Below are 13304 nucleotides of genomic sequence, written 5' to 3' on the forward strand. Positions count from 1 at the left end.
GTCAGGGGAGGCAGGGGAGGCAGTGCCTCCCCTGTCATTAGGATTAAAATAATAGAAAGAAGATACATAAGACACATATTCTGTGTCATATGTATTGTACCCTCTTTATATTAATTTAATCATTTTAGCCCATCTAATACGTTTGGGAGGCACTGACAGCTAGTGCCTCCCGTAGCTAGTGATAACGGGACAAGGCGGGGGGGCGGGGCCATGCGCTGGGCTGGAAAAGCCCATTACAAAAAGTCTAGAATGCGGCACTTATACAAGTGCCTCGCTGGCAGGGAAAGCACGCCCCTGCTAGCGAGGCACCTGTGATTGGACAGCGGATCCAGTGCTGGATCCGCTGGTCCAATCACATAGACACGGCCGGGAGAAGCGGCGCCGGGACCATTCATACTGCTCCAGCTGCGGCGGCGCCGGGATGCTCAGGAGTCCATGCGGGGCTGACTTCATTAAGAGCAGCTCCCCCTCCCTGCCTCCTTACTCACAGTGTCCATGCTGTTGCTGCCGCTGCTGGTCCGGCGCCTGTCACACACAGGCAGAGCCTGAAGGCAGTGAGTGCAGCAGCAGCGGTACAGGGAGGAGGGGGAGAGCGGAACGGAAGATCTTCCTACTGTAATCTAGGTAAAGTGTTTTCCGTGTCCCCCCCTCCCCCTACAAGCTAATGTGTGTGTTCCATGTCCCCCCCTCCCCCTACTAGCTAATGTGTGTGTGCCATGTCCCCTCTCCCCCTACTAGCTAATGTGTGTGTTCCATGTCCCCCCCTCCCCCTACTAGCTAATGTGTGTGTGCCATGTCCCCTCTCCCCCTACTAGCTAATGTGTGTGTTCCATGTCCCCCCCCTCCCCCTACTAGCTAATGTGTGTGTGGCATGTCCCCCCCCCTCCCCCTACTAGCTAATGTGTGTGTGCCATGTCCCCCCTCCCCCTACTAGCTAATGTGTGTGTGCCATGTCCCCCCTCCCCCTACTAGCTAATGTGTGTGTTCCATGTCCCCCCCTCCCCCTACTAGCTAATGTGTGTGTGCCATGTCTCCCCTCCCCCTACTAGCTAATGTGTGTGTTCCATGTCCCCCCCTCCCCCTACTAGCTAATGTGTGTGTGGCATGTCCCCCCCCTCCCCCTACTAGCTAATGTGTGTGTGGCATGTCCCCCCCCCTCCCCCTACTAGCTAATGTGTGTGTGCCATGTCCCCCCTCCCCCTACTAGCTAATGTGTGTGTTCCCTGTCCCCCCTCCCCCTACTAGCTAATGTGTGTGTTCCATGTCCCCCCCTACTAGCTAATGTGTGTGTGCCATGTACCCCCCTCCCCCTACTAGCTAAAGAGTGTTCCATGTCCACCGCTGGCCCAAACGCTGGCTAATGTGCACGGCGACAGCGGCGGGAAGCCACAGACCCAGCGTGAATTGAGCGGCGCCCGGTGCTTTCCTCCTCCGCCCTCTCTCAGACAGAAGCCCCTGCTTGACGGCCGGCGGCTGTGTAGAGCGCACAGCCGTTCACCGCCGCTAGCCGCCCACCGCCGCCAGCCACTCACCGCCACCAGCCGCAACAAATGAGTCAGGTAATGTTCACCTGCTGTCACCCTCTTTCCCTGTCGTTTCTGTCCCTGTCCCTACTGTCACACTTTCTCTCCCTGTCGTCAATCTCTCTCCCTGCTGTCACTATTGTCACTCTCTCTCTCTCCCTGCTGTCACTGTCGTCTCTCTCCCTGCCGTCACTATCGTCACTCTCTCTCTCCCTGCTGTCACTCTCTCTCCCTGCTGTCACTGTCGTCACTCTCTCTCCCTGCTGTCACTGTCGTCACTCTCTCTCCCTGCTGTCACTCTCTCTACCTGCTGTCACTGTCGTCACTCTCTCTCCCTGTCGTCACTCTGGCTCTCCCTGCTATCACAATTTCAGCTCATTCAATGTGCTACAATGTGAATTTTGGCTCATTCAGTGTGCTACAATGTGAATTTTGGCACATTCAGTGTGCTACAATGTGAATTTCGGCTCATTCAGTGTGCTACAATGTGACTTTCGGCTCATTCAGTGTGCTACAATGTGACTTTCGGCTCATTCAGTGTGCTACAATGTGACTTTCGGCTCATTCAGTGTGCTACAATGTGAATTTCGGCTCATTCAGTGTGCTACAATGTGAATTTCGGCTCATTCAGGGTGCTACAATGTGAATGTCGGCTCATTCAGTGTGCTACAATGTGAATTTCGGCTCATTCAGTGTGCTACAGTGTGAATGTCGGCTCATTCAGTGTGCTACAATGTGACTTTCGGCTCATTCAGTGTGCTACAATGTGACTTTCGGCTCATTCAGTGTGCTACAGTGTGAATGTCGGCTCATTCAGTGTGTTACAATGTGAATTTCGGCTCATTCAGTGTGCTATAATGTGAATGTCGGCTCATTCAGTGTGCTACAGTGTGAATTTGGGCTCATTCAGTGTGCTACAGTGTGAATTTGGGCTCATTCAGTGTGCTACAATGTGAATTTCGGCTCATTCAGTGTGCTACAGTGTGAATTTGGGCTCATTCAGTGTGCTACAGTGTGAATTTCGGCTCATTCAGTGTGCTACAATGTGAATTTTGGCTCATTCAGTGTGCTACAATGTGAATTTTGGCTCATTTAGTGTGCTACAATGTGAATTTCGGCTCATTCAGTGTGCTACAAGGTGAATGTCGGCTCATTCAGTGTGCTATAATGGGAATTTCGGCTCATTCAGTATGCTATAATGTGAATGTCGGCTCATTCAGTGTGCTACAGTGTGAATTTGGGCTCATTCAGTGTGCTACAATGTGAATTTTGGCTCATTCAGTGTGCTACAATGTGAATTTTGGCTCATTCAGTGTGCTACAATGTGAATTTTGGCTCATTTAGTGTGCTACAATGTGAATTTCGGCTCATTCAGTGTGCTACAATGTGACTTTCGGCTCATTCAGTGTGCTACAATGTGAATTTTGGCTCATTTAGTGTGCTACAATGTGAATTTCGGCTCATTCAGTGTGCTACAATGTGAATTTTGGCTCATTCAGTGTGCTACAATGTGAATTTTGGCTCATTTAGTGTGCTACAATGTGAATTTCGGCTCATTCAGTGTGCTACAATGTGACTTTCGGCTCATTCAGTGTGCTACAATGTGACTTTCGGCTCATTCAGTGTGCTACAATGTGAATTTCGGCTCATTCAGTGTGCTACAATGTGAATGTCGGCTCATTCAGTGTGCTACAATGTGACTTTCGGCTCATTCAGTGTGCTACAATGTGACTTTCGGCTCATTCAGTGTGCTACAATGTGAATTTCGGCTCATTCAGTGTGCTACAATGTGAATTTCGGCTCATTCAGTGTGCTACAATGTGAATTTCGGCTCATTCAGTGTGCTACAATGTGAATGTCAGCTCATTCAGTGTGCTACAATGTGAATTTCGGCTCATTCAGTGTGCTACAATGTGAATTTCGGCTCGTACCATGTGCTATAATGTGAATTTCGGCTCCTACCGTGTGCTACAAGGTAAAAGGGGCACCAGTACTAGATAGTATAAGGGGTTCTACTACACTGGACACGCCACCTATTGGGTGACCACGCCCCCTTTTCTGGAGCGTGCGCGCCTTCGGCGCGCACATGCTTGCATCCTTAACTGTTGCATACCCCCACTTCAAAATTTCCACTTCAAACACTATATATATATATATAACTTGTGGTAGGTCCGGCACTCCAATAACTGAAGAGAATGTGTCCTGTTGCCTTCACTGTCCAAATGGATAAATACAATCAAGCGATGTGCGGCACTCAGGTATTAAAATAAATAGTCACCACTATCTGTCCGTCTTCAACGTTTCAATTTTTACTCAAAAAATTGTCATCGTTGAAGACGGACAGATAGTGGTGACTATTTATTTTAATACCTGAGTGCCGCACATCGCTTGATTGTATATATATATATATATATATATATATATATATATATATATATATATATATAGCAGTGCCTCCCCAGCCAATGACCTCACCGCACGTCACTGCAGCAGAGCTTCTTTCCCTTTGTGCCGCCGTTGACCCAGTGTAGCTTTTGTTGCCTCATGTAGCATCAGGTGACTTGGCCGTGCTATCTGTCTTTCTTGCTCAAAACGTGTAACTTATTTGCATAATTTAAGCTGGAAGCTACAAAACTACTTTTGGTGAACCTCTATAAAGTGAACATAAAGGGCCTAATTCAGACCTGATCGTAGCCTTGATCAGTTACTCAGACATGCGGGGGGACGCCGGGCACAGGGCTAGTCCGTCCCGCATGTCTGGCCCTACAGCAACCCCCTCCCCCCGCACAAGTACTAAAACGTTGCACAGCAGCGATGCTTTTGTACTTGACGAGTAGCTCCCTACCTGCACAGCTCCTGCACGCTGGCAGAGAGCTACCCGTTGCTGTCACCGCGGACTTCCCCCCGCCCAGTCCGGGCACGCCTGCGTTGCCTGGACCGCGCCCCCAAAATGGTGGCCAGACGCCGCCAGCCCGCCCCCTCCCACCCAGCGACCGCCTCTGCCTGTCAATCATGGGCTCTCTGGCATGCGCCTCTGATGATCATCGGCTCTCTGGCATGCGCCGGCACACTTCGGTGCCAGCGCATGTGCAGTTCAGACCTGATCGCCCGCTGTGCGAAAACGCACAGCAGCGAACAGGTCCTGATTAGGCCCAAAGTCCCGTGCATCACACGCATTTAAATTTTTTTCCTTTTAAACTGGTCTGTTAAGAAATTGTTGTTATATGAAAACTTAATTGCTTAGTGGCAATGCCTTACCCTAAAACTTAAGACCCACTAAAATCTTGTTATTTTGGAGAAGTATGTTTGAATTTGTGTAGCTTAGCTGTTCCGTGCATCACGGAGAATCGCCCCTTTGCTAGATTACTCTGATCAGTTTCAGTCAGCTGAATCAGTGTAAGAAATTATATGATGCCGCAGCTTTGTCTCATGACAAGTTCTGTTGTGATTCATCTGCAACTTTGTACGTATTTAAAACTCAGTCCTGTGCAGATGATATCGCAGTTTAGCGTCACTAGTACACTGTGAGTGGCGGTCACTGCGTCTGCGATATGAATAAGATGCAATTTTTTTTAAAAACTGTACACTACACCTCTCAGTGTCTCAGTAGTGCTGGGTGTCTCACACCAGACCGCATATACTGTAGGTGTATGTACACATCTGTACAACCCCCGACCCCCCCCCCCCCACCCCAAAGAGTTCATCATTGCTCTGCGATACAGTAACATTGATCTGATGATGGTTTTATTTCTCCTATAGCCGTGTCTGGCATAGAATGAGTAGAATTACAGTGGCTTATCAGACTAGAACTGTCCCCCCCCTTTATTTTTTAATCTTCATGTTTTATATGTGCACAGAGTTAAAGAATAAATGTTGACAACAATGTGTTTGAGCTCTGTGTTTGGGAATTATTTTTCTCTGCATTTCTTTGTGTGAAATGTATCACTGAGCCTGAATGTGAGGCCATTTGGGATTACAGCAGTGTGCCATTTGATGAGCGGAATAGCTAATAACAGGCAACAATGACTTGCATTCTACTTAAAAAAAAAAATGCAGTCTTGAAATGAGCATCTTTACATGTAAATTGCGGATGTTACAGGATTGCTATCAAGTCTGTGGTAACCAAATGAAAATGATTCTAATTGTCCATTCAGGCATCAGGTGGCTAATGTATTCATTTTATATGCATGGTTCTCCCCTCCCCTGTTCCTCATAGTAAGATTTGTACTAAAAGCACTCGGTGAGATTCAATGGTGTAGTTCTAAAACATATTCATTTCTGAAAGTGTTCTCACCCCACTCCCACAACACATTACGTAACATGTAAAAGAGCTACATCTATTACCAGACTTACAACATTACTGTTGGTTAATCCCTTACATTTTATCTTTGTCTTCCTGTTTTTTAAAGTTGTGCCAATAAAAGGTTTTTTATTTTTTATTGTGTGCCGTACCTGGCAGCAGTAAGTATTTTAAACTGGATCCACACTAGACGATGTGTTTATCTAGCGACATTGGACCTGCATCGGCAAGTGCATACACACTTGCTAATGTCGGCGGTGATGGAGCGATGGCAGTGGCCATGCTGCATTTCGCAGTATGGCCCACCCTATCGATGTCTTCTGTCGGTCCTGCATGTAGGGCCAATGGAGGATGTCATGCGGGAGCGCGCATCATCAGCGACATAGCGGGTACACACTAGACGATGTGCCCGATATGTCTGTCTGACCAGCTGGATTGGATGACATATCGTCTAGTGTGTACCCAGCATTACACAATTTTAGTCACATAGCCATGGAATCTTTCTAATCCAACATTGGTAAGTGAATGGGTTAAACTAACAAGCTCAATGACATAGAACATAGTGCTGTCATAAGATGCCAGCAAGCCAGTTTGTTAAATTTGTGCCCTGATAGAGCTGCAATTGTCACTGTTATTTTGAAGTAGAACCTTTTAGGAGACACAACATTTAAGTTTAGTCTTTTCTTGGTTACAACACTCATTACTGAGTTCCAAAATGCTTCTTTTAGCAACAGCAGCACAATAATTGGGGACTTCATGGATTGGGTTATCATGGCTGACAAGTTGTACACAAACCTCAGATCACTTTGCTAAATTCTGGTTGTAAAGCATACCACCATTGGATTCTGGAGCAGTGGAAATGCGTTCTCTGGAGTGATTAATTACTCTGCACCATCTGGCAGTCTGATGTATGAATTTGTGTTTGTCGGCTGCCAGGAAAATTCTTCCTGTCCCAATGTGTTCTGCCAGCTGTAAGTTTTGTGGAGTAGCAATAGTGTTCCGGGGCTGTTTTTTTTGTGGATTTACCTCGGCCTCTTAGTTCCAGAAGTCTTACTTACAGTATATGTTGACATTCTAGAGATTTGTGTGCTTCCAAATTTGTGGTATCAGTTTGTTGAAGTACCGTTCACGTTTCAACATGACAATGTCCATGTTCACAAAGCAAGGTCTATCAAAAACTGATTTTTCTGCATTTGTTGTGAAAGAACTTGACTAGCCACCACAAGGCCCAGACCTCAAACATGTACCTTTTAGGATAAATTGGAATGCTGACTGCGAGCCACCTTTAGCAGCTAACATGAGTGCTTGACCTAACTAATGCTTTTGTGGCTGATTTAATGCAAATCTCCCCAAGTTTGTTGTGAAATCTAGTGGAAAGCCTACCCAGAGAGTTGAAGATTTTATTGATATAAAGGGACAACCAACTCCATAATACTGCCAATGATTTTGGAATGAGATTTTCAACAAACACATATAGATGCAATATTTGGATGTCCACACACTTTTGAAGTGTGTGCATGTTTCCTAGGAGAGGTTGATGAAACGTTCAGCCAAACTGAAGGATTATTACTTTGATTGCGCAGTGACCGGTATTTATAAAGACATGCACAGGGCACTACTCAGTACAGCATTCAGGTCTGACTATACCAGAACTACGCAATAATAAAGGATACAAAATAAGCTTAAAATGCCGTTAGGATACACATGACTTTGTGTGGTCTGTGATTTTATTTTTTTAGCTGGTTAACGAAGAAGCTGGAGTAAAACTGCTACATCTAATCTCTGGTCACCTCTGATTGATGGGTACAGCTACCGTTCCACAAAATGGGATACTCTTGTCTAAGGACTTTTTTTTATGTTTGGACAGAAACCTGTATAGCCCGGTCCTGTTCTTTTTATCACTGATGTTCCCAAAGGTATTCCATACTAATAGGCTATAAAGCGTGCAATACCTACATTCCGGGGTCAGTGTTATCAACTGAAACTGTGTATTCAAACTTGAATAAGAACGTTCATAAAAATTATTACACAGCAGGGTATAAACCTGATCAATACTTTCGGCATGAAGCCATCATAGTTGGTTGATGGAATGAGCAGAGCTTATAACTGTTTCTTATACTAAAATAAATATGTTTTTTTTTTTTTTTAATAACTATTCACAATTTGATTCGTAAAACACGCATATTGTATGATGACTGAATTGATTAGTAACAAAACAGTGAGCTTTGTGTAGTTACTATTATTACCATAAAGTATGTAGAAAGTATAACATCACTTAAGAAAAGAAGACTCACTGCTTTTCTGAGAAACGACTGATTGTACCACAGAGCAAATCAACCTTTGGCACTTCCAATGAGATATATTCCAGGTTTTAGAGCATCCTAAAAAGAGGTCATCCAGGTGTAGTATTTTAAAAACATTTATTTCAAATATATGCATAAAAATGTGACTGAAACTGAATAAAGAAAGTGTATCTGTTGTCTCATATAAAAAGAGGGTCTATGCATGTAGCTTTCTTCCTGAAGGCTACCAGTATAAAGCAGGATCTAATGTTATACGGAGCATGAACGCTAAGGAACATATACTGATGCATGGCTAGTAAGTATAGAAAATATGGGAAGCTACACTATGCATTTCATCTTAGACTTCATCAGAAGTTTGTTCATGTTGCTCATATGTGCAAAAATATATATGATGACCTTATATAGTTTTTATACAAAATGATTTGGCCGATCTGTGTGATCTGGTTATTTGATTATGGCATCAATGACGGAACTCAGCATTGATTGGCTTTACAAAATTAGTGATATTCCAAATAATGAAGGTTGGGTTTTAAACCCACCTTCTAGTAATACAAAACAAAATACCAATTAAAGATTGCGCCAGTGTATAGAGGCAATAAATAGATAATACAGTGTGTATAGTATCTACACAGCAATACAACAAATAGCTTCTGTAAAGGTCCGTACACATTAGACGATGTCGCTCTGTGAGCGACGTCGTCTAATGTTTCTCCTCCCGGGCCGGCCGATCGGCGGGCGACTGTACACACTGAGTGATATGACCGCTCATATTTCTCAGTGACGTCACGCCTCCGCCAGCCCTGCATGCAGGTCATAGACGACAGTCCAGATCCTGCATGCATGCCCTACCGACAGCGATGATTGTTGCTGACCCGCGGGGCCGCGCATCGGTCGTCGCTGGCGGCATACACACTTGTCGATAAAATGAGCGACGTCGCTCAGGGAGGGGGAAAATGAGCGATGTCGCTCATTTTATCGGCAAGTGTGTATGGGCCTTTATTCTCTCATTGTTTATTTATTCTAAACACGTATTCAACACTAAACAAAATTATATGACAATTATTAAGGTTTGCTAAATAAAATTAATAAAGCTGCTAGCTTCCCGATATTCATATAAAATCTCTTAATCTCAAATGTTCAGGTAATGTCTTAAAAGATCAGTGGGGCACTGATAATTAGTTGGATCACCTCCCATATATATAATCCGAGTCCCAAGGAATTAATATTATGAGGCAACCCATTGGTCTTGTAAGACGTTACGCAGAGTTTAATGTGCACAAACAGGCCAGTCCTGTAATATGGCTCAAGTGCAGGACTTCCAAGCAGTACCATGATTATTCATTGCTCCAATGTAGAGAGCAGATTGCGCCGTGATCTTATCAAGATAAATGTGCTCCGGTAAAGAAGACAAAGTGCAGCTGGCAATTAGCTTTGTCAGGGTTTCTTTGGCTGTGACGTGTACACATGTAGTGAGGTGGTCTGTACTTCCTACAGTCTGTGGGAAACCACTTGTAACAGTGTCCCGTTTTGCTTAATTAGAGGGAAGATACCTGTGCAAGAAGCTGCTTGGGACCAGAGAACAAACAGTTGAATGAATGCTGTTATCATTAACTTGTTTCGTTCCTATATCGGAACTTTATCAAGACGTAATGATGTGTCTGGACTCCTTGTAACTTACAGTTTGTTAGTTAATAACATATGTATCCAATAAAACCTTTCAGCGTTCTCCCTAGAGATACAGTATGGTTAAAAATGTCTTTGCATTTCATATACATATGTATTTGTATTTGGCTAGTACAACTGTATAAAAATTTACTATGCATTCACAGCAAGCAAGTTCAGTACACAGACTTATTAAAAACTTTTATAAAGACAAGCTTGACTTAGTGATATAAATTTAGGCTAGGTATAAGAGAAGCCATTTAAAAATATAATATACACATAATATACACATACACATTTTCAGTTAACGATAACTGTATATACTGTATGTAAAACATGTATCTGATCTAAAATATTCTATAAACATTGGTTTTGTACTTTGCATTGTAAAATATTGAATAAGGGTGCAGGGCCTGTGTGTAGCACCGTTGCCACCATATGTCCAACTGCATTTGGCTTGTAGGGTTGCTGCCTGGGATGGCTTTCATCTGGTGTCGGCAGCCCCTGGGGCTAACATAATGATATCACATGTTCAGGGGTGACAAAGGGAAAAATCTCCCTTGGTTGGTAGTAGTTCATTTTTCTCTTCATTCATTAAGCACATCTCAATCTTCTCCATTGTAGGCGGACTGTTCTGATAGGTTCTTTGCCTAGCTTTCACTTAAATCTTCTATATAAAGTCTTTGATATTATTCTTTGTGTAAGAATAATGTCCACCCTGTGTCTGACCTTTCTGAATGTATAACATGATTGCTGTATGTCTAGGGTAGATCTTCACTAGTTACTCTGTTCTTTTTTGCTTACCAATTATGATTGCAGACATTATCTACAGTGCGCTTAGTTTGTTTCAGTCTTTTCACTTTGTTCATAGTGCTTTAAGCTCACGCTAAAAAAAAGAGTAAATGTAACTCTATCTCTTGATCTGATATCACTGACAACAGCTGATTTGCTCCATCCATCCTTACTTACTACTCTATATTATGACTTGATGAAATCTACTTTCTTGGAACCTCTGCGAGACTCCCAAATACTTTGGGGAGTCCCCTGGTCCTTCAGAAGAGTGGGTGGCCAGCCATCATTCTGCCCACTTCCTAATGAGGTGAGGACAGGGAGAATAATGCCTGGAAAATGTGTGTGGCCAATATGTGTTTCTGTGATATTTGCAACACTTTGGCCCCTCCCCACACATCTGGAATTGATTGTTATAGTCTAGCCCAGAGGTTCCCAAACTGTGTGCCGTGGCTCCCTGGGGTGCCTCGGGACACTTGCATGAGTGCCCTGGGTTGGTGGTCCAGGACCAATTAAAATTATTCATGGTCAATATAATATGCAAAACCAGTGCTGGTGGGTGCCAGTCATAAAATATGTGGCCAAACAGAAGCAATTCTTGTCCATCACCACACAACTGACCCTAAGGATGACACATAAACACGATCTAGTTAATGTAATATTTCTTTCGAAATTTCTCAATAAGAAATTTTTGGCCTAGGGGTGCCGTGAAAAAAATTCTGATACTCTAGGGCGCCGTGATTCAAAAATGTTTGGAAACCACTGGTCTAGCCACATCCCCCTTAGTTTCCATCTGCATTTCTATGATATTTTCATCTTTTTGGCCCCTCCCCACACACCTGCAATTGATTGATATAGTCCAGCCACGCACCCCTTAGTTTCCATCTGCATTTCCTCTGTGAGCTTTTCCTGTAGAGCATGGCTTGACAAATTTTTCTAAAGTCTAAAAGCCAGGATGAAAGCGTAGGAGCCAGATCCCCCTTCCCCATCCTCCCCGCAGCTACATTACTGAGCAGTTTCCTCCCAATCCCCGGGCAAACCAACCTCCACAGCCACACAACTATGGGGGTACCCACAGGCAAACAAACCCTCCAAAGCCCCATTGCTGTGCAGTTGTCCCCCGGACAAACCACAACCACGACCATGTTAATGAGCAACCAAATACCCCTCCCCATAGCCACACAACTAAAAGGATACCCCCTTGGCAAACCACGCCTACGCAGCCACCCTGGGCAAACAGTTCTCCTCCCCTGTGGCTATATCACTACCTGTCTGAGGCAGCAATCCTCATGCATGCATTGACCTTCTTACTGAAGAGTTCTATGCAGCCGGAGATTAGAGACAGCAGTAAGCACAGGCTGGATCAGATAGGCCCTGCAGACAGCGCAGGCAAGGTCGGACAGACCCAGCAGTTAGCACAGGCCAGGGCGGACACTCAGCACATGCACTCCTGTGCATGAAATGGCTGCCATAAAACAGGCACGCCCATGAATATCTGCTGGGGCTGACAAGTATTTGTTTCCTCCCTCTCTGCTAAATCTGGTCACCAGGCAGCAAAATCTAGGAGCCATGGCGACTAAGGAAGGCCAATCCTGGTATCGGCGGGATCCCGGGATTTCGGCCCAAAAACGTCCGGGATTGGAAGCTTCAATCCCGGGGATTGGGGGATCAGTGTTGAGCGTCCTCAGGACGCTCAGATGCTGCCTGGCTCCCTCCTCCCAGCTACCCCGCGCAGCATGACGTGGTCACAGGTCACGCTGCGAGTTATGTGTGCAGGGCAGGGTGAGGGGGGCGGCCACATAGGGAAAAGCCACTCTCGGGTATCCCAGAAATCCTGGGATTGACTATTTTTCAAACCTGATACCTAGGATTGAAAAAATGGCCTGAGATTGGCCTCCCTAATGGCGACCTGGCCCCTGGGATTTGTCCAGCCCTGCTGTAGAGGAGTTCAAGAAAGTCTGTAAGTACGTGATTACATATGTGTAAAAAAGGTTAATTACCTAAAAACTACATATGAACCCAATTCACACATACTGTACATCTGAAATAGCTATCACTATCCTCAACATAACACTAGTTATTCACTATATTGTCCTTTGTTTGTTATAGAACAATGTCGTCAATCAATAATCTTTCCCAATCACACATTTCCTTTTTTACAAACATACGCCGCCTTTACATTCCTCAGGCCAATTACTATTTCCCAATTTTTTGTTTTGTTTATCAATCTCATATCCTTCACAGAATGCTTTTTCCTCCCAGACAGGCGCAGAATAGTAGGTTTGGAATAGCTGGACTTATCTAGCAACGTCTATCCCTGGCATTTATTCTTATTATTCTTTTTATTCTTCTTTTTATTATTATTAATGTGTGCTTTCACTTTTGTCATTTATTTAAAATAATCCAGACTGAGTCAAGTTAGTTCCACCTACTTGATAGATCATCTGCTGCTTGTATTAACCACTTGCCTGGCATGGTCGCATCAGATGCGATCATGCTGCAAGTGCTTTATCTGACCTGGTCGCACAGGATGCGACCAGTCAGATAAAGAGTGTTAGCAGCGCCAGGGAAGGGAAACTTTTCTCTGCTTCTGCTTTCAGAGGGACCGGAAGGTCCCTCTACCTCCCAGCACTCTCCCCTCAGTGTTACCGTGCTGGCGATCATTGCTGATTGGCCCGCACGGCAGGACCCCCACCCAGCGGCTGCAGACAATAGTTTCAAATGCCC

The 13304-nt window shown here is 44.7% G+C and overlaps 1 protein-coding gene across 6 annotated transcripts in view; it reads left to right on the forward strand.

Annotated features, from left to right (window-relative positions):
* FER (FER tyrosine kinase) overlaps window positions 1–13304 on the forward strand; it is a 634526-nt gene that overhangs the window by 237213 nt on the left and 384009 nt on the right. Inside the window, exon 12 of one of the 6 annotated variants that reach the window (XM_063964099.1) lies at window positions 9666–9817. The exons of the other annotated variants lie outside the window; for them this stretch is intronic. Coding sequence (XP_063820169.1) covers window positions 9666–9737 — 72 coding nt within the window. The 3' untranslated portion in view covers window positions 9738–9817. Of the gene's footprint in view, window positions 1–9665; window positions 9818–13304 lie in introns of those variants that run through there. 6 annotated transcript variants of the gene reach the window in all.

The sequence above is a fragment of the Pseudophryne corroboree genome, chromosome 1, assembly GCF_028390025.1.
Source record: "Pseudophryne corroboree isolate aPseCor3 chromosome 1, aPseCor3.hap2, whole genome shotgun sequence".
Lineage (NCBI taxonomy): Eukaryota > Metazoa > Chordata > Amphibia > Anura > Myobatrachidae > Pseudophryne > Pseudophryne corroboree.